This window comes from Entelurus aequoreus, linkage group LG05 (assembly GCF_033978785.1).
Source record: "Entelurus aequoreus isolate RoL-2023_Sb linkage group LG05, RoL_Eaeq_v1.1, whole genome shotgun sequence".
NCBI classification, from domain to species: domain Eukaryota; kingdom Metazoa; phylum Chordata; class Actinopteri; order Syngnathiformes; family Syngnathidae; genus Entelurus; species Entelurus aequoreus.
In genome coordinates this window covers 20,228,415-20,249,910 of record NC_084735.1, presented here as the reverse complement: position 1 = coordinate 20,249,910, position 21,496 = coordinate 20,228,415, and the positions used below count along the sequence as shown (strand labels likewise).

General features: G+C 37.9%; 2 protein-coding genes across 3 annotated transcripts; both read right to left on the bottom strand.

The window, feature by feature from the left end:
• Positions 1 to 1,831: 1,831 nt before the first annotated feature.
• On the bottom strand, positions 1,832 to 13,171 carry LOC133650274 (serine/arginine-rich splicing factor 10-like). The gene is made up of 6 exons (XM_062047338.1): positions 12,977 to 13,171; positions 9,524 to 9,628; positions 5,904 to 6,007; positions 5,647 to 5,818; positions 5,525 to 5,578; positions 1,832 to 2,691 (listed from the first exon to the last, which is right to left on the bottom strand). The coding sequence occupies exons 1-6, from the start codon at positions 13,039 to 13,041 to the stop codon at positions 2,481 to 2,483; spliced, it is 711 nt and encodes a 236-aa protein (XP_061903322.1). The 5' UTR covers positions 13,042 to 13,171; the 3' UTR covers positions 1,832 to 2,480.
• A 95-nt stretch (positions 13,172 to 13,266) lies between these two features.
• LOC133649646 (fatty acid-binding protein, liver-like) lies at positions 13,267 to 18,159 on the bottom strand. 2 transcript variants are annotated; one of them, XM_062046286.1, is made up of 4 exons: positions 17,617 to 18,159; positions 17,375 to 17,547; positions 17,196 to 17,285; positions 13,267 to 13,375 (listed from the first exon to the last, which is right to left on the bottom strand). In XM_062046286.1, exons 1-4 carry the CDS (start codon positions 17,735 to 17,737, stop codon positions 13,325 to 13,327), a joined length of 435 nt encoding a protein of 144 aa, XP_061902270.1. In that variant the 5' UTR covers positions 17,738 to 18,159; the 3' UTR covers positions 13,267 to 13,324. The 2 variants fall into 2 exon arrangements, with proteins under 2 accessions (XP_061902270.1, XP_061902269.1); XM_062046285.1 differs by having other exon boundaries at positions 17,375 to 18,159.
• Between the last annotated feature and the right edge of the window lie 3,337 nt (positions 18,160 to 21,496).

Genomic DNA, 21,496 nt, shown 5'->3' with positions numbered 1-21,496 from the left:
TTTTGCAAATAATAATTAACTTAGAATTTCATGGCTGCAACACGTGCCAAAGTAGTTGGGAAAGGGCATGTTCACCACTGTGTTACATGGCCTTTCCTTTTAACAACACTCAGTAAACGTTTGGGAACTGAGGAGACACATTTTTGAAGCTTCTCAGGTGGAATTCTTTCCCATTCTTGCTTGATGTACAGCTTAAGTTGTTCAACAGTCCGGGGGTCTCCGTCGTGGTATTTTAGGCTTCATAATGCGCCACACATTTTCAATGGGAGACAGGTCTGGACTACAGGCAGGCCAGTCTAGTACCCGCACTCTTTTACTATGAAGCCACGTTGATGTAACACGTGGCTTGGCATTGTCTTGCTGAAATAAGCAGGGGCGTCCATGGTAACGTTGCTTGGATGGCAACATATGTTGCTCCAAAACCTGTATGTACCTTTCAGCATTAATGGCGCCTTCACAGATGTGTAAGTTACCCATGTCTTGGGCACTAATACACCCCCATACCATCACAGACGCTGGCTTTTCAACTTTGCGCCTAGAACAATCCGGATGGTTCTTTTCCTCTTTGGTCCGGAGGACACGACGTCCACAGTTTCCAAAAACTATTTGAAATGTGGACTCGTCAGACCGCAGAACACTTTTCCACTTTGTATCAGTCCATCTTAGATGAGCTCAGGCCCAGCGAAGCCGACGGCGTTTCTGGGTGTTGTTGATAAACGGTTTTCGCCTTGCATAGGAGAGTTTTGACTTGCACTTACAGATGTAGCGACCAACTGTAGTTACTGACAGAGGGTTTCTGAAGTCTTCCTGAGCCCATGTGGTGACATCCTTTACACACTGATGTCGCTTGTTGATGCAGACAGCCTGAGGGATCGAAGGTCACGGGCTTAGCTGCTTACGTGCAGTGATTTCTTCAGATTCTCTGAACCCTTTGATGATATTACGCACCGTAGATGGTGAAATCCCTAAATTCCTTGCAATAGCTGGTTGAGAAATGTTGTTCTTAAACTGTTCAACAATTTGCTCACGCTTTTGTTGACAAAGTGGTGACCCTCGCCCCATCCTTGTTTGTGAATGACTGAGCATTTCATGGAATCTACTTTTATACCTAATCATGGCACCCACCTGTTCCCAATTTGCCTGTTCACCTGTGGGATGTTCCAAATAAGTGTTTGATGAGCATTCCTCAACTTTATCAGTATTTATTGCCACCTTTCCCAACTTCTTTGTCACGTGTTGCTGTCATCAAATTCTAAAGTTAATGATTTGCAAACATTTTTTTTTTATCAGTTTCAACATCAAATATATTGTCTTTGTAGCATATTCAATTGAATATGGGTTGAAAAGGATTTGCAAATCATTGTATTCCGTTTATATTTACATCTAACACAATTTCCCAACTCATATGGAAACGGGGTTTGTAGAAAAGGGGTGGGATTAAATAATGTTTTTCCTGAAAGTGTAACCATGTGATGTACTACTTTGTAAAGCCATTAACTCGTATTTAATTAATGAAGGCCATCATGCTAACACGGTGGAATGGATGCATCTTTTTGGTCGATGGGGTGCGTCCCATTTCACGCATGGCCGGTTCAAGCTCGTCCTCGCCATTACAAAAACATCAATATGTGGGGTTTGCGTCCGCACTACGCTGCCCGCAAGTTTAATTTCTGAGTAACTAAAGGAAGAGATTGTGAAGCAGAGGTGACAAGTGGGCGTACAAAGAGTTTCTTTTGAGCGACAGTTTATTACTGAAAATAACAGCTTCTTCCTGTTGAAGCTAGACGAGGATAAAACATGCACTGAGAAAAAAAAAGCAAAACCACTGCCGAGCTTTTTCCAAAGATGACAACAAGCTTTTTAATGCAAAAGTTTACTTTGAAAGAAAATGACAGTTTGTGGCACACTGTGGTGACACAAATCTTTAAATGGCAGGAAACAAAAAAAAGAAGCTTTTTGGAAGATGCATCACTGGAAACATTTAACGTCACGCCCTCTCCAACAAGTTACCATATTCTGTAGGTCTTATTAAAGGGGCCCTATCCTGCTCATTTTAGGGGCTTTTAAAATGATATTGGAATTCAGTGGGGCAAATTCACAAGACAAAAATGACAGGAGGCATGACGACCTCATGATATGACAGTTGCACATCATGTAGAACTGGCACATCATGTAGAACTGGAGTACATTTTTTTTTAAACATATCTAAATCTGAAAAGTTGCAATTGAAGGAAAGGACCCCTTTAAAAAAAGCAAGACCTTAAATATTTTAAAAAAATGGGAGCGGATTTAATTTTATAAAACAGATGCGTAGCACTTGTAAAGTAAATCTGTGTCTAATTAAAAAAAGATGGACGTTGGAGAAAACATAAAAAAAAATAAAAAATAGAAGGACCGGCAAAAATGTTCTCCTCAAGTGTCCATTTGATGTCAGATTAACATCCAAAAGAACAAAAAGCTCAAACCTTCTCCCGTCTTTTCTAGCGTCCTCCCGACTTGCGTCCGGCCCAGGAGCGAGAGCGGGAGCGCGACCTCGACGCAGAGCGAGACCGGGAGTGTGACTGGGAGCGCGTGGGCCGGGCTTCTTCCTCTGCGTAATTTGACGCGGACGATGGCTTGGCGCCCTCGTGAGGGGACTCGGATCTGGAGGCAGACCTTCCTTTGGACTCTCTATGATGTTTCTGCCTGGACCTGAACAAAAACTACTTTTAATTCAACGCAGCCAAAGTCAGTTGTCAAGCATTTTTCAAAAAAATACATCACTTCTTAAATAGCATAACTGCTGTTTATTGTGGCAGATGCAAACTCCATGTTTGGTCTCTAATTACGGTAAATGGGTTTTTAGCACTTTTCTACCTTCAAGGTACTCAAAGCGCTTTGACACTATTTCCACATTCACACACTGATGGCGGGAGCTGCCATGCACAGCCCTAACCACGACCCTTCGGGAGCAAGGGTGAAGTGTCTTGCTCAAGGACTCAACAGACGTGACTGGGTTGGTAGAAGCTGGGGCTCGAACCAGGAACCCTCAGATTGCTGGCACGGCCACTCTCCCAACCTCGCCACGCCGTCTCCAATTGGGGTGGAATGGGTCAGAAAAAAAACAGTTTAAGGCTTGGCGATATGGCTGAAAATTGTATCACGATAAGTGTTTTATATCGGTCGATACTGAGGATTATTGACGTTTATGACCCATTAAAAATAAGGACCAGGAGAAAAATATATTGAATGAAATGTAATTTCTAATGTAACCTTCCTTTGATTATACCGGTAATCCTTTCGCAGAAATGAAAGGGCATATAAAAACAAGCATGGAACACAATCAATCAATGTAAACACAATTCTAAAATCTCATTGAACACTTAACCTCTTAAAATGAAGCATAAATAATAAATATGTAATACGTGCTTAAAAAAGTGTAGCAAGTGTGAAAATGTAAACAGAGAAACCTGAGAAAAACGGTTTTCTGCAGGTTTAGTGCCAGGAAGTTACACAGCTGTGCTCTAAAGGGTGAGCGCGGTTAAGGTGGTGGGTATTACCGGTCTTGGTGGGAACAAGCGCCTTTCATCATTTACAGACCACATTGATCTGACTACGGTCCCTTTAAAAAATAAAATAAAATCCACAAACCGCCTTACTTTTGAGGTGTCTTTTCCAGTTCTATCCACAATTTCTTCACTCTCAGCAGCACTTATTTTTATTTTCTCTTCTCACTTTATGCAAAGCATCAACTGTGAGACAAGATGGTGCAACCGAAATTGGTAGTTGATACTCTTACCCAATTGGCTGTTGGCGTGTCACTCCAACTGATCAGTGATCACTTCCTGCGTTGCTGGGTTACTAGAGTGAGTGCTTTTGTTCATGCAACCAACCTTATAATTATTGAGCGTTTTATCAAAAAACATTTTTTTATGATACATTGATATAGTTTTATCGCCCAGCCTTAGTTTGGATTTTATCAAAGTTTTTTGAGGCAGCTTCTGTTTGACTAGGTGTATACTTTTTTTAACGGCCCATAATACCATATATCCCAATAAACCTCCATTACCATTTATCATCTGTGGTCCTTACAATAACATTTTAATAAATAAAACTTTAAAATGTCAGCGAGGGAGAGAAGCGTGAGCTGCAGTTTTCGACAGCGCCTTCTCCCCATCATCTTTGTTGTAGCGTGCAAGGACGGAAGTGGAAGAAGTGTCAAAAGTCAACTGCTCTAATGACATTCAGACTTTACTTAAATCAATAATGGAGCAGCAACAACAACGCAGGAAATGTGTCCCGCGAAAAACCGTCCGACCGGAACTCTCTAAAAACTAAAGTTCCTTGGGTGAATTATGTAACCCCACTACACCGGTAGTTTTTAGCACTTCCATAGCGAGTCTACTGACATATATAACTTAGAACTTTACGCTACTTTGTATTAGAAATGGCAACAGCAGAAGATGAATGTCCAATAACAAGAATATAGACAAAAAGAAGAAGTTTATCGACTACGGTGTCGCCACGGACTACAATGGCGGAAGAACGCAAATTTTCAGGACTTATGCAGATCCTAAATACACATCAGCATGTACCAGAAGGTAAAAAAGGTTGGTTTTGCATAATATTGCGAAACAAAACGCCAGATAATGTCTGCTTTTAGGTGCCATTTTGCAGTCCTTATACACACACACCATAATAATACTCCTATGTTGAAGCACAGTACATCTGACTATGGTAGCCGTAATGCGCCGACAAGCCATCAAGTGGTGCAGCTTCATACCTTACCAAAGTCGTACTAAAACATTTTGACAGATTTTTGAGCACTGTGTGTAATGTTCTGTATTCTCAATGAAACATTTAAAGTTTTGGTGTTGTTTACTAGACTCATACCTCTCTTTTGTGTGACTGCCATCTACTGGTCATACTTATCATTACACTATGTACCAAATTAAAATAGCTTTGAGGTCGGTAAGCACAACCTGAATAATTCCGTACATTAGGCGCACCGTCGTATTTTGAGAAAATTAAAGGATTTAAAGTGCGCCATATAGTCCGAAAAATACAGTACATTGATTTTTTTAAAACATTTATTATATTTACATATTTGTTTTTATACACATTTATTGTATTTTTCTCCTGGTCCATATTTTCCGTAGGTCATAAAAAATAAAATCAATATTGACTAGTATAAAAAACTCATATTGTGATAGTTTTCAGCCCAGCCCGACCTTGAACGCACCATTAACAATACATGCAATCGTGCGCCACAATGTAAATTAGCCCAAATAATGGAACATTAATTCTCTTTTTGCCCGCCACATTTGTCATCTTGTTATAAAAAAAGTGGGGATGGTTCAGTATCACAACGATTTTGAGGGGGACAAGTCCGCCCTGTTCACTAGTGTCATCTGCACTGACGATCCAAACAACACACGCTCTGAAACTGTGTCGAAATGTTTTTCATCAACCGTCCCAACCCCTTTACTAACAATGTCACCTGGACGGCAAAACCTTAATGGAGCATTCAGACAAAAAAACCTACCTTTCCTCATCCCGGCTCCTGCTTCCACCTCGTCCATACTGGCGTCCACGAGATCTGTGGAGGCACCGTTTTCCCCCCCATCAGACATCAATTCAATTTGAAAAGTTTGCGTTCCAACGTACTCTCGAGGGCTCTCAGAGCGTCTGCGGCGGCGGTCATAGGACGGGCTGCGCGACCTGTACCGCTCGTAGCTGCGGCTGCGTGAGCGTCTGCGCCGGTTGTCGCGCTCGTAGTCGTCATAGCGGGACGACCTTCCTGGGGAGTCCCTTTCCTTAGTTTTCATCTGATTGGGCGCTAGTGGTTAAAAAAAATAGATAATAAAACATTTTGAAAAAGGGGGAGGCTGTCGGGCCACGTCAAAGACTTAATGAGCACTCACTCTTTCGATCCCCCTGGGCAAACTGGATCTCGATCTGGCGGCCGCACACCCACTTCCTGTCCAAGCTGTGAAGAGCATCCTCTGCATCGCGCACATCCTCAAACGTGCTGAGTGGTTAAGGGTTTTGCGCTCACTCATTTTCTCATTAACAACAGGTACATGTTCTGTTTTCATGCATGAAGACACGGTTTAGTTGAGAACTTGAGCCTCAAATTGTTCGACCTAGTACATTAGCTTAAGGTCTTTTCAAAGGACAATACTATAGAAACTGTTTATACTTTAGAGTACCCTGTGTAGGACTTATATAACAGTATGGATTTACTATCCAAGAAAGGAAGGACAGAAATAGAGGAGCGAATTTAGGGCTGGGTGATACAACAATATCAATGTATTTCGTGATAGACATGTAATCAATGCCAATAAAAAAAAAGTTTTCTTTGTCGGAAGAAACCGGAAGTTGCCAAGCAAGGTTGGTTGCGCGATAAAAGGCACTGATAACCGAGCAACGCAGGAAGTGACCACTGATCAGTGGGAGTGGCACGCTAACAGCCAGGTAACAGTATCAACTATCAAGATTTGTTGCGCCATCTTGTTGTCTCACGGTTGATTATTTGCGTGAGTGAGAAGAGAAAGTAAAATGAGTGCTGCAGAGATCAAAGAAACACTGCGGATAAAACAGGAAAAGTCACTTGGACAATATGGCATTCTTTGTTTCTTTTAATAAACGGACCGTAGTCAGACTCAAGTCAAATGTGGTCTGTAAATATGCAAAGCGCTCGTCTCCACCAAGACCGGTAATACCACCACCCTAGCTGCGCTCACTCTTTAGAGCACAGCCGTAACTTCCTGGCATTAAACTTGCCGAAAATAGTTTTTCCAGGTTTCTCCACTTACATTTTCACACTTTGCACTAGAGTGCTTGAATCTCTGCATGTCAACATCTCCGTTCGGCGCCACACCAACAAAATGCCGAAGCAACTATCTCCACATCAACACCGTATGAAAAAAATAGTCAACAACAGGAGGAGATAACGTCCGCAGGAACCTAACACATAGCGAAGGACATACACTATTTGATTTCCTATTATGCAGCTATTTTTTATTTGACGGTTATTGAAATATCTTGTGTGACATCCCGCACAAAAGTGCACTTTATTTGTTTTAAAGGCCTACTGAAACCCACTACTACCGACCACGCAGTCTGATAGTTTATATATCAATGATGAAATCTTAACATTGAAACACTTGCCAATAAGGCCGGGTTAACTTATAAAGTGCAATTTTAAAATTCCCGCCACACTTCCGGTTGAAAAACTCCTTTGGATATGATTTATGCGCGTGATGTCACAAAATCCACGGAAGTGGTTGTACCCCATCAACCCGATACAAAAACCTCTTGTTTTCTTCGACAAAATTCCACAGTATTCTGGACACCTGTGTTGGAGAATCTTTTGCAATTTGTTTAATGAACAATGGAGGCTGCAAAGAAGAACATTGTAGGTGGGATCGATCGGTGTATTAGCGGCTAAGTACAATACTTACAGCAACACAACAAGGACTACTTACTACGCCTAGCCGATGCTTGCCACCAAACCCACGGATGAAGTCCTTCGTCGCGCCGTCGATCGCTGGAACGCAGGTGAGCACGGCTGTTGATGGGAAGATGAGGGCTGGCTGGCGTAGGTGGAGCGTTAATGTTTTTATCATAGTTCTGTGAGGTCCGGTTGCTAAGTTGCTAAATTAGCCTTAGCGTCGTTAGCAATAGCATTGTTAAGCCTTACCAGGCTGAGAATTTTTAACCGTGCAGTTACATGTACATGGTTTAATAGTATTGTTGATCTTCTGTCTATCCTTCCAGTCAGGGGTTTATTTCTTTTGTTTCTATCTTCATTTGAGAACGATACGCTAGCGTAGTAGCTAAGTGTGTCACCGATGTATTGTCGTGGAGATAAAAGTCACTTTAAATGTCCATTTCGCGTGCTCGACTCTCATTTTCAAGAGGATATAGTATCCGAAGTGGTTTAAAATACAAATCCGTGATCCACAATAAAAAAAGGAGAGAGTGTGGAATCCAATGAGCCAGCTTGTACCTAAGTTACGGTCAGAGCGAAAAAAGATACGTCAATCACTGCCTCTCTAGTGCTTCACTGTAACGTTCCTCATCTACGAATCTTTCATCCTCGCTCAAATTAATGGGGTAATCGTCTGCATGAAAGTATAAAATTAGCATATATTAATGCAGTATGTGACAAGAATGTTTTAATATAGACACATAGAATCATAATACTGCTGTGATTATATGCATCAAGTGTTCATTCAAGGCTAAGGCAAAATATGGAGATATATATCGTGTATCGTGACATGGCCTAAAAATATCGAGATATTAATAAAAGGCCATATCGCCCAGCCCTATTTTCTTACTCTTTAAGCATTTCTTACATATTCCTTATTTTTGCTTAATTTTAGAAGGTTATTGTTAAATGTGATTTTATAATTTTGTTTACTTCGAGTTTTTCCCATGCTTGTGATGACATTTCCTTTCTTAATATCAGGGGAACGTTACAATGAAAAGAAAAAAAATACATTATATTTTTCTCCTGGTCCTTCATTTTGATAGATCATAAAAAGTATCAATAATTAACGATATCGACCGATATATAACACTTACATTGTGATTAATTTTTCAGCCATATCGCCCAGCTCTAAAGAGAAGCACGTCCACCAGCGATGTCATCAAAGAGGAGTGGAAGAGGATTCCAGTCATAACATGTGCACGTGTGCCAGATAGCAATAATGCTCACACTATTTGGACATGTTCCCTGTGTTGCAGATATGTACCCAATAATGGCTGTGTTTTGACTGTAAATCTTTGTATGCAAGCTGTACATTGACTACTCCAAAGTGTACCAGAGTCTGCTTTCGATAGTATTGTCCCCTGACAAGTTGCTGAAATGTGAGGGCTGTACACACTGTCGTGTCATATGATACAACAGGGAGTGAGGAAATAAAGGTTTTTAAAGACATACAATAATTATTTGTCAAGGGAATCAGGACTATGAAGAACAAAATCAAATACAAGAATGGCTGATTGAACTCAAATAGGCTGATTTTGTCAAATTTGTTGATTTGTCGTGGGAGGATACACAAATTATTCAGACTTGTTACCTTGCTTGACTTCATCTTGACCTTTACACTCTTTAATCGACTCCCACAGAGATCGACTTGGGGTTTCCCGCTTGACTCTTTGCTTTAAAACTTTTCTTTGCTTTTGATCTTTTCTTTGCTTTTGATCTTTTCTTTGCCGCCACGGCCGAGCTTTGTCTCCGTTCCCTTTTTCCTCTTCATGCTTTACTCTCTCCCAAACCTTTTTCCCCTCCCTCTGTTCCTGCAGGTCTGTGCGCCTGGTCTTTACTGCTACGCTACACGGGTCTTTGTTACTCTTTTTGGCCGGTTTCCACAACGGGAGGCTTTAACATTTTCTGAAGCGATAACAGAGAAATGATATGAACGTTAGATAGTCAAGCAGATTAAGGTGCAAGAAAACATCACACATCGTCTATGCTGCGGGGAAACAATGCAATTTGTTAGCATGAGCAGAGAAACTTTTTGGGAAAGGATATTGAATGTATGCAAATCCTCTTGGTTGACGTGTATAGAAGTCAAGTGGGATGTAGACATCTATTACCGGCCCATAGCGGCCAAATTCACGGCGCAAATCCTCAGGCCTGAACACCGTAAATACAAGTATAACTCAACTGGGCATCAGGGTGCAAACCTTCCTGCTAAGTGAATGAGCTTTAAAGGGCAGTTCACCATCCAAAAGGCACTTGTCCTTACCTGGCTGCTTTCTGGTCACCTTTATCAGGCTTAATTATAGAGGTAAATTTGTGTTTTTATAACGAAAACTTTTTTGACACGGAATTTATGCAAGCACGTTTTTTTTAATCATCAAATTACCCTGACAGTTTCATTGATTTGCGAGCAAAATGTGTGTTTAAAAATTAAGTTGATTAAAATAAAGTGTAAAATTTCAGTGCAGAAATATTCGTTGAATTCATTTTTTTAGTTAATATTGAAGTTATCAGTCCTGTCTCACAACCAGCCAATGAGGTGCTTCAGTCTTAATTTACCACAGTGATTCTCAATCAAAGTTAATGTTTTTTTAAATCTATGTGTCAAGTAGACATGGGAATCTTTGGGCACATAGAAACAATTAAAGTAATTCCTATTGCATTTATTTAATTAATCAGGGTTTCCCCTACATGTAAATGATAGTGCCGCAACACCATGACAAGATTACTGCCGCCACACTTTCAAAATAAGTTTTTTGTATGAAATTTTTTAACCATGAAAACCAATTACAGTGATATATTGTATGAATGGATATACCATATGTAGTCTATTATTTACGTACTAGTTTGAAAAACAGCTCAAATATCATAAAAACGTTCATCATTGCTTTATTTTGAAAAATACATCTAATTTGTTGGTCAGAAGCGCGGGATGTTTTTTTGTCATAAAAAAATACAATCATGTGTGCTTACGGACTGTATCCCTGCAGACTGTATTAATCTATATTGATATATACTGTAGGAACCAGAAATATTAATAACAGAAAAACAACCCTTTTGTGCGAATGAGTGTAAATGGGAGAGGGAGGTTTTTTGGGTTGGTGCACTAATTGTAAGTGTATCTTGTGTTTTTTATGTTGATTTAATAAAAATAATTTTTTTTTTCTTTTCTTGTACCAATCGATCCACGAACCGGTACCGGGCCGCGGCCCGGTGGTTGGGCACCACTGCTATATGTTATAGTTATTTGAATGACTCTTACCATAATATGTTACGTTAACATACCAGGCACGTTCTCAGTTGGTTATTTATGTGTCATATAACGTACACTTATTCAGCCTGTTGTTCACAATTCTTTATTTATTTTAAATTGCCTTTCAAATGTCTATTCTTGGTGTTGGGTTTTAACAAATAAATTTCCCCAAAAAACGCGACTTATGTTTTTTTCTTTCTTTATTATGCATTTTCGGCCGGTGCGACTTGTACTCCGAAAAATACGGTATTCTAAATTATAATATTTCTAAATTGCAATGCATCGAAAAAATCAATTATTCCCCCACCTCTAGTGTCAAGATAGTTCTTTACTTACACTTAACTTGCAATTACCCCATTTTCTCTCACGCCCCCTTAACTTGCAATTACCTCATTTTCTCTCACGCCCTCTTTCCCTGCCCCAGAAGCACTGCATTAAACGAGCAGCTGGATTTTTTTGTTGCACCAACATTCTTTCCCCACCTTCCCTGAAGTAATGTTTATTTATGTGCCAAGATATACGCTATTAGACTAATGCATCGTACCCTGCAACCCAGGAAGGCCGGCCCCAAATTTCAGAGGGGCTGGTTTACTGGAAGTGCGTCTTGAGTTTTGAGGAAAATATTTCTGCAGTAACTAAATAATTTTTCTGCATTTATTATTTTTAAACATGTATACACAAAATTTTTAAACAATGTATTTTAACAAAAAAATATTTTAATTCAATTAATTTATCAGAATAATTTGATGTAAAAAAATCAGTTCACAATATTAAAACACTATAAATTCAGCCCAAACAAATATTTGGTAATTAAGACACAAATTAGCCTCCATAGTTAATAGTTTTAATGCCAATTTCAATGTGGGTTTAGGTGAACTGCCTCTTTTTGAGACTCAAATGAGTTAAAAATAATTAACTTCAACAGCACTCTGTGATTATAAGTGCAAAATAAAGCATTATGTACACAACACAATAACACCAACATTGATTGTTTGCTATTCTTTTAATGTATGTGTAGCATTGTAATTAACGACCCAATCAGATTGTGACGAATCTGCGATTGAAAAACAATGTGGTTAAAAAAAGTGGGTCTTGAGCTTTGAGGAAAATATTTCTGCATTAACTTTTTTCTGCGTGTATTATTTTTAAACATGTATACGCAACATTTTGAAACTGTGTATTTAAAAAAAAAAAATTTGTATTCAATGACTTTATCAGAATAATTTGATGCAAAAAATCAGTTCACAAAATTAAAATACACAAAAATTCAGTCCAAACACATATTTGGAAATTAAGACACAAATTAGCCTCCATAGTTAATAGTTTTAATGCCAATTTCAAAGTGGGTTTAGGTGAACTGCCTCTTTTTTGAGACTCAATTTAGTTAAAAATAAGTAACTTCAACAGTACTCAGTGATTATAAGTGGAAAATAAAGCATTATGTACACAACACAATAACACCAACATTGATTGTTTAAACATGTATATGCAACATTTTTAAACAATTTATTTTAACAAAATTTTTTTTTTTTTAAACTGCATTTATTATTTTGAAACATGTATACGCAAAAATTTGAATCAATGTATTTTAACAAAAAAACATGTTAATTCAATGAATTTATCAGAGTAATTAGATGTAAAAAAAATCAGTTCACAAAATTAAAATACTATAAATTCAGCCCAAACAAATATTTGGTAATTAAAACACAAATTAGCCTCCATAGTTAATAGTTTTAATGCCAATTTCAATGTGGGTTTAGGTGAACTGCCTCTTTTTTGAGACTCAAATTAATAAAAAAATAAGTAACTTCAACAGCACTCAGTGATTATAAGTGGAAAATAAAGCATTATAAACACAACACAATAACACCAACATTGATTGTTTGCTATTCTTTTAATGTATGTGTAGCTTTGTAATCAACGATCCAATCAGATTGTGACGAAACTGCGATTGAAAAACAACGTGGTTAAAAAAAAAAGTGTTTGAACCTCCGACTGGAGTCGATACAACACAATCGTTGTCGCTTGTAATTCAAAACGCTCTACAAAAACAGATACTGTTCTAAAATATTAAAGGCAAAAAATATTACTTTGAACAGTATCAGTTGAGTGTGTATAATTCAAAAGATTCGTCACATTCTGAGCGTTGAGGCCGACGTGATACTGGGCCTGTGCTAGCCAGCTAGGCTAACTTAGCAGGCGTAAACTTTTTGGTCGAGCTGCGATCAAGGCGCCGAATTCGGACTCACCTGGACTCTTCAGAGATGTTTCTGACAAACAAAGACGTATTTGGAGGCCGCATGTATCTAGCCATGAAGTTTCACTTTGTTATTAGCGGTAGGCTTTGTGTGGAGGCGCGGCAAAAGTGTGCAGTCGCTTCACGCGAAATGACGAGATGGCGCTCTTCTTCTTCGCTGCTGCTCGCAGCAACGAGTCACGCGGCCGCACTGCGCCCCCTACAGTGTGCGGCTCGTATTACACAAACACCGGCGACCGCTGAGGGAAATCAAAACCAAAAAAGTGCTTATTTGTTTGATTATTCACCTTTATTATTAGATTCATGGTGTTTTATCCTTGTTGGTAGCTGACCGAACATTTTACACTCTTCTGCTTCTGCTGATGAGAATGGCAGAGCCAGCTGTGACTGTCTGGGGGGGGGGAAGAAGGGACATTTTCAGTTTTTGAGCCAAACTTTCATTTTTACAGAGGGGGTATTCCAGGTGGGAGGTTCAACAAACTCTGAGTTTAAACCTAAAGTATGAGTGGACTACACCTTTTTTTGTTTCCCAGTAACAAAAGTCATAAAGTAAAATAATATCGCCCTATGAGTTTTTCCCCCTTGGCCTCAGTCTGGACCCCTCTCCAGGGGCCCAGGCTTAGACTGATTTTTTTTCTCAGCCCCCCCCCCCCGCTCCCTTGTTTCTCACCTTTTTTGTAAGGGGCACCAAAAATTGGCAGACCCGTCAGCGATTCTGTTCTGTCTTCCTGTAATGTTTGTCAGTTCTTGAATGGGATTGTGCTAAAAAAAATCTTAATTTCCCCTCAGGGATTAGTAAAGTATTTCTGATTCTGATTCTAAAGTTAAAGTACCAACGATTGTCACACACACACACTAGGTGTGGCGAAATTATTCTCTGCATTTGACCCATCACCCTTGATCACCCCCTAGGAGGTGAGGGGAGCAGTGAGCAGCAGCGGTGGCCGCGCCCGGGAATCCTTTTTGGTGATTTAACCCCCAATTCCAACCCTTGATGCTGAGTGCCAAGCAGGGAGGTAATCGGTCCCATTTTTATAAGTGAGAGAGAATTATTGTCAGAGTCAATGTTACAATTACCATTTAATCACATTTCCTTATTATGCCACAGGTATAATAAAAAAATAAAAAAATAAAATAAAAAAAAAAGAGTAAAAGATTGATATGGAATAAAAGCTAATTTTTATTTCAGGACAATCCCACCGGTGAAAAACGCACATGAAGAAAATAATATATGTTTTGACTAAATTAGTTTTAATTAATTAATTCATACTTTATATTTGACATGTAAAGTCAATACAAATAGAAAGTAGTTATCGTTGAGTGGCTATATATTATTATTTCTAAAGAGGCACTCTTAGACCAATTTTGTATGATGTTTTTTAAAATCATTTTTAAAATTGTTCTTGAAATAACAAAAAAAAAAGCTGCCATTTTAGCTCTTATTTCACTTAAGCAATAAAGCTCATATATTATATTCACAATAATGAAATATCCAAAAAAATCTATTTAATTTTTGTATAAATTTAAAAATTCAATTATGACTAAAGAAAATCTACTTTCTGAAATAAAGTAAAACATATATTTTGTTCTTCTTTTTTGCAAACAAGATATGTTTTCTTATCCAGTTCACTTCATATTAGAACAAATTAAGTAATATACTAATGAGAATTTTTTTTACATTCATTTCATTGCAGTCCTCTACAGAATCTAGCACAAATTTTAGATGTGTTTGCAATGAACACAAAATAACACACGTTTCTCTTCATTCAATCATTTAAAATGTAATTCAATTATTTAAAATGTAATGTTTGTCAGCTCTTGAATGGGATTGTGCTAAAAAATCTTAATTTCCCCTCAGGGATTAGTAAAGTATTTCTGATTCTGATTCTGAAGTGAGAGAGAATTACTGTCAGAGTCAATGTTACAATTACAATTTAATCACATTTCCTTATTATGCCACAGGTATAATATTTAAAAAAAAAAAAAAAAGAGTAAAAGATTGATATGGAATAAAAGCTAATTTTTATTTCAGGACAATCCCACGCACATGAAGAAAATAATATATGTTTTGATTAAATTAGTTTTAATTCATACTTTATATTTGACACGTAAAGGCAATACAAATGGAAAGTAGTTATCGTTGACAAAAAATATGTTATTTTTTCTTAACAGGCACTGTTAGACCAATTTTGTATGATGTTCTAAAATCTTTTTTAAAATTTTTCTTGAAATAAAAAAAAAGCTGCCATTTTTTGCTCTGATTTCACTACAATCAATCAATGTTTATTTATATAGCCCTAAATCACAAGTGTCTCGAAGGGCTGTTAAGCAATAAAGCTCATATATTATATTCACAATAATAAAATAGAAAAAAAAATCTATTTAATTTTTTTATGAATTAAAAATTCATTTATGACAACTCTCTTGATTTATCCCCAGACGCAGATGAGGAATAATCTCCCTTTTATTTATTATTATTATTTTAATTTAATTTAATTTTAATTTTATTTTCTCCCTTTCTCTCCTTTCAGCCTGTTTGTCTGTCTCTGGCCTCGTATGTGTGTGTGTATGTGAGGATGTCTGTCTTTGTCGTCTTACTTGTTATATGATTGTGCCATATGTCCCTTGTTGGTGTGACCTGAGTGGGGTGGGAGGGTGGGTGGGGATTTGGGTTTTAAGGGAAAGGGTGTGAAGAATTTTCTGACTTTAAAATTGTACTGTTTCGACTTGCACTTTTTTCTGTATTTGAAAATGCCAATAAAAAAAGTTGGATTAAAAATTCATTTATGACAACAACCACAAAATACAATTTCTGAAATGAAGTAAAACATATATTTTGTTCTTCTTTTTTGCAGACAAGATATGTTTTCTTATCCAGTTCACTTCATATTAGAACAAATTAAGTAATATACTAATGAGAATTTTTTTTACATTAATTTCATTGCAGTTCTCAACAGGATCTAGCACAAATTTTAGTTGTGTTTGCAATAAACACAAAATAACACACGTTTCTCTTCATTCAATCATTAAAAAAAAAAAAAAAAAAAAATCAAATTAGTATAGAATATCTAAAATGCAATTATTTTATTACCTGGCTACATTTTGGATAGAAGCTGAGTTTTATTTTGAGGCACCCCAATACACATTACTAAAATGTGAAACAATTTTCATACTTCTATTTCTTATCATACTTAAATTAAATTGTATACATATTTTGTATAAAACGAATTAACGGTAAATAAATAGTTCAATCACAATTTTTCTAACCGTAAGCAGTAAATGTCTGCAAAAATATTTCACAGTAAATTACTGTAATTTTCTGTGGATTTAAAATCACTATTTTTTAGGGTTTCCATTAGGGCTGTGAATCTTTGGGTGTCCCACGATTCGATTCAATATCGATTCTTGGGGTCACAAATCGATTCAAAATCGATTTTTTTTTTCAATTCAACACGATTCTCGATTCAAAAAATGATTTTTTTTCCTTATTCAAAACGATTCTTTATTCATTCAATACATAGATTTCAGCAGGATCTACCCCAGTCTGCTGACATGCAAGCAGAGTAGTAGATTTTTGTAAAAAGCTTTCATAATTGTAAAGGACAATGTTTTATCAACTGATGGCAAAAATGTAAATTTGTTTTAACTATTAAGTGAACCAAAAATATGACTTATTTTATCTTTGTGAAAATATTGGACACAGTGTGTTGTCAAGCTTATGAGATGCAATGCAAGTGTAAGCCACTGTGACCCTATTGTTCTTTTTTTTCTATAATGATAATGTCAATGAGGGATTTTTAATCACTGCTATGTTGAAATTGTAACTAATATTGATACTGTTGTTGATAATATTCATTTTTGTTTCACAACTTTTGGTTTGTTCTGTGTCGTGTTTGTGTCTCCTCTCAATTGCTCTGTTTATTGCAGTTCTGAGTGTTGCTGGGTCGGGTTTGGTTTTGGAATTGGATTGCATTGTTATGGTATTGCTGTGTATTGTTTTGTTGGATTCATTAATAAAAAAAATAAAAAATCGATTAAAAAAAAAAGAGAATCGATTCTGAATCGCACAACGTGAGAATCGCGATTCGAATTCAAATCGATTTTTCCCCACACCCCTAGTTTCCATACTGAAGAGTTTTCACTTCACCTTCTTTCTGGAATACACCCCCCCCCCCCCCCCCCAAGTTCCAAAAGTAATCATCATTACGGACCTCAATCATTTCCTGGCCTTGTATTTCTCGGACCGAAGTGAACTTGTCGCTCTCAGTGATCAGCTTTCCGTTCTCCTCTCGGACGGTGCACTGGAGGACATGAACAAAACCAAAAAAACCACACAATTTGAGCACACCGTGACCTCAGCCACGCTTAGCCATTCGGATTCTGCACTGACTTCGACTTTCCTGCCATCGATCGCAGTAATTTCCGCCTCCTTCCCGATGCTGATTGAATTGGTGACCGTGAAGTTGGGGGTTTTAAGCGTGTAGCTCAAATCTTTGCCCTTACGCTCTATCACTATCAGTGGCCTCACCTTCTTACGCATTTTCACAACCATCTCAGGCGCGCCTACGAAGAGACATGTTAGCATGAACGCACAAATAAGCGACAGAAAGACCAGACATTGGACAATCTTACCCAACGCTCTGAGGAAGCCCTCGAGGTTTTCCTCAGAATAAACCTGCCAGGTGCCGCTAAAGTCCATGTCTGCTGCCTGCAGAGGTTTGTGCTTTGTGGTTGTCTCTCTGCTGGTTGGCATGTTGGGGACTTCAACTCCCTGTTATTGGAGCTCCTGTGTGAAGCTCCCCCCCTCATCATTGCAAACATTAAAACAACACCGTCACTCGTTTGTGCTGTAAACATTTTTCTTTGTGCATTCGTTACGGTTTTTAAGTTGTTCTAAAATACACTTTCTGACTAGTGACGTCATCCAGACCCCCAACACCTTGTCTAAATCTCCCCAAACTTTTGTGCTGCAAATTATTTTTGTCTAACGATCATAGTTTTTAACATTTCATTATTCATAATCAGTCCCCCATCCTTGTCAATATCTCCCCAAACTTGTCCCAAACGTTGGTGCTGCAAAATGTTTTTGCTCATTATTATTTTTATGTTAGGGGCTGGTTATGAATGATAACACTTTGGTTATGTAAAACTATTGCAGCACAAACAAAGGGGACATGTTTGGGATGATTTTGACAAGGTGGTTGCTAGTTATGTATAATTAAAGGCCTACTGGAACCCACTGCTACCGACCACGCGGTCTGAAATCTTAACATTGCAACACATGCCAATACGGCCGGGTTAACTTATAAGGTGCAATTTTAAATTTCCCGGGAAACTTCCGGTTGAAAACGTCTATGTATGATGACGTATGCGCGTGACGTCAATGGTTGAAGCGGAAGTATTGGGACACATTGTATCCCAATACAAACAGCTCTGTTTTCATCGCAAAATTCCACAGTATTCTGGACATCTGTGTTGGTGAATCTTTTGCAATTTGTTTAATGAACAATGGAGACTGGAAAGAAGAAAGCTGTAGGTGGGATCGGTGTATTAGCGGCTGGCTGCAGCAACACAACCAGGAGGACTTTGAGTTGGATAGCAGACGCGCTATCCGACGCTAGCCGCCGACCGCATCGATGATCGGGTGAAGTCCTTCGTCGCGCCGTCGATCGCTGGAACGCAGGTGAGCATGGGTGTTGATGAGCAGATGAGGGCTGGCGTAGGTGGAGAGCTAATGTTTTTAGCATAGCTCTGCCGGGGTCCTGTAGCTAAGTTAGCTTCAATGGCGTCGTTAGTAACAGCATTGCTAGGCTTTGCCAGGCGGTACAGCATTAACCGTGTGGTTACAGGTCCAGAGTTTGGTAGTATTGTTGATCTTCTGTCTATCCTTCCAGTCAGGGGCTTATTTCTTTTGTTTCTATCTCCATTTAAGCACGATGCCATCACGTTAGCTCTGTAGCTAAAGTGCTTCGCCGATGTATTGTTGTGGAAATAAAAGTCACTGTCAATGTCCATTTCGCGTTCTCGACTCTCATTTTCAAGAGGATATAGTATCCGAGGCGGTTTAAAATACAAGTCCGTGATCCACAATAGAAAAAGGAGAAAGTGTGGAATCCAATGAGCCCTTGTACCTAAGTTACGGTCAGAGCTAAAAAAAGATACGTCCTGCACTGCACTCTAGTCCTTCACTCTCACGTTCCTCATCCACAAATCTTTCATCCTCGCTCAAATTAATGGGGTAATCGTCTCTTTCTCGGTCCGAATCGCTCTCGCTGCTGGTGTAAACAATGGGGAAATGTGAGGAGCCCTTCAACCTGCGACGTCACGCTACTTCCGGTACAGGCAAGGCTTTTTTTAATCAGCGACCAAAAGTTGCAAACTTTATCGTCAATGTTCTCTACTAAATCCTTTCAGCAAAAATATGGCAATATGGCGAAATGATCAAGTATGACACATAGAATGGATCTGCTATCCCCGTTTGAATAAGAAAATTTCATTTCAGTCGGCCTTTAAACACTGATAACATAAAAACTATAAAAGATGAATAACATAAAAACGATAATAGACCAAAAAACTGCAGCACAATTGCTGCACAAACGAATGGGACACGTTTGGGGTGATTTTAACAAAATGGTTGCTAGTTATGAATAATAACACTTTTATTATGTAAAAACTATCCATCCATCCATTTTCTACCGCTTGTCCCTTTCCGGGTCGCGGGGGCTCTGGAGCCTATCTCAGCTGCATCCGGGCGGAAGGCGGAGTACACCCTGGACAAGTAGCCACCTCATCACAGGGCCAACACAGATAGACAGACAACATTCACACTCACATTCACACACTAGGGCCAATTTAGTGTTGCCAATCAACCAAACGTAACACAAACAAATGGGACACGTTTGGGGTGAATTTAACAAGGTGGGGGTTAGTTATGAACAATAAAACACTGTTAACATAAAAACTATGATAGTTAGACAAAAACATGTGCAACACAAACATGCGTAATAAATAAAAAACCCATTAATAACATAAAAACTATATAACAATACGATAAAAACTGTAATTGTTAGACTATTTTTAGCACAAACAAATGAGCGAAGTTTGGGGCAAGTTTGACAAGGAAGGGGGGGGGGGGCTAATTATGACTAATAAAACGTTCATAACATAAAAACTATAAAATGTTAATAACATAAAAACTATAAAACATTAATAATATAAAAGGGATAACCGGCAAAAACGCGCGGCACAAATGTAGCACAAACAAATGGGACACGTTTGGGGTGAATATAACAAAGTGGGTGTTAGTTATGAACAATAAAACACTGATAACATAAAAATAGTTAGACAAAAAAATGTGCAACACAAACATGCGTAATGAATAAAAAAACCATTAATAACATACAAAGTAAATAACAATAATATAAAAACTGTAATTGTTAGACAATTCTTTTTAGCACAAACAAATGAGCTAAGTTTGGGGTAAGTTTGACAAGGAAGGGGGGGGGGGCTAATTATGACTAATAAAACGTTCATAACATAAAAACTATAAAACGTTAATACATATAAAAACTATAATACTTGGACAAAAATAATAATAATAGTAAAACATTAACATAAAAACTTTAAAACGTTTACATAAAACTAAAATAAACAAAAAAAATCCCAAGCACAAACATTTGGGATACATTTGGGGAAATTTTGACGAGGAGCGGGGTCTTGTTGTATATAATTAAAACGGTAAAACCCTAAAAACTGTAAAATTTAGACAAACATTTTTTGCAGCACAGGTGAATGGAAAACGTTTGAGGTGAATTTAACAAGGTGGGTGTTAGTTATGAACAATAAAACACTGATAACATAAAAATAGTTAGACAAAAAAATTTGCAACACAAACATGCGTAATGAATAAAAACCCATTAATAACATAAAAACTAAATAACAATAATATAAAAACTGTAATTGTTAGACAAATCTTTTTAGCAAACAAATGAGCTAAGTTTGGGGTAAGTTTGACAAGGAAGGGGAGGGGGGGGCTAATTATGACTAATAAAAGGTTCATAACATAAAAACTATAAAACGTTAATACATATAAAAACTATAATACTTGGACAAAAATAATAATAATAGTAAAACATTAACATAAAAACTTCAAAACGTTTACATAAAACTAAAATAAACAAAAAAAATCCCAAGCACAAACATTTGGGATACATTTGGGGAAATTTTGACGAGGAGCGGGGTCTTGTTGTATATAATAAAACGGTAAAACCCTAAAAACTGTAAAATTTAGACAACATTTTTTTGCAGCACAGGTGAATGGAAAACGTTTGGGGTGATTTCGACAAGGTGGGGGGGCTGGATGACGTCACTTGTCATAACATTTATTTCAGAATAACTTTAAAGCCGTAACGGGACTAAAGAGAATTTTAACAGCACCAACAAATGGCAGTGTTATTTTTACTATTTGTAATGATAGGGAGCTTCATATTTCCCATGCAACGTTGTCCAACAC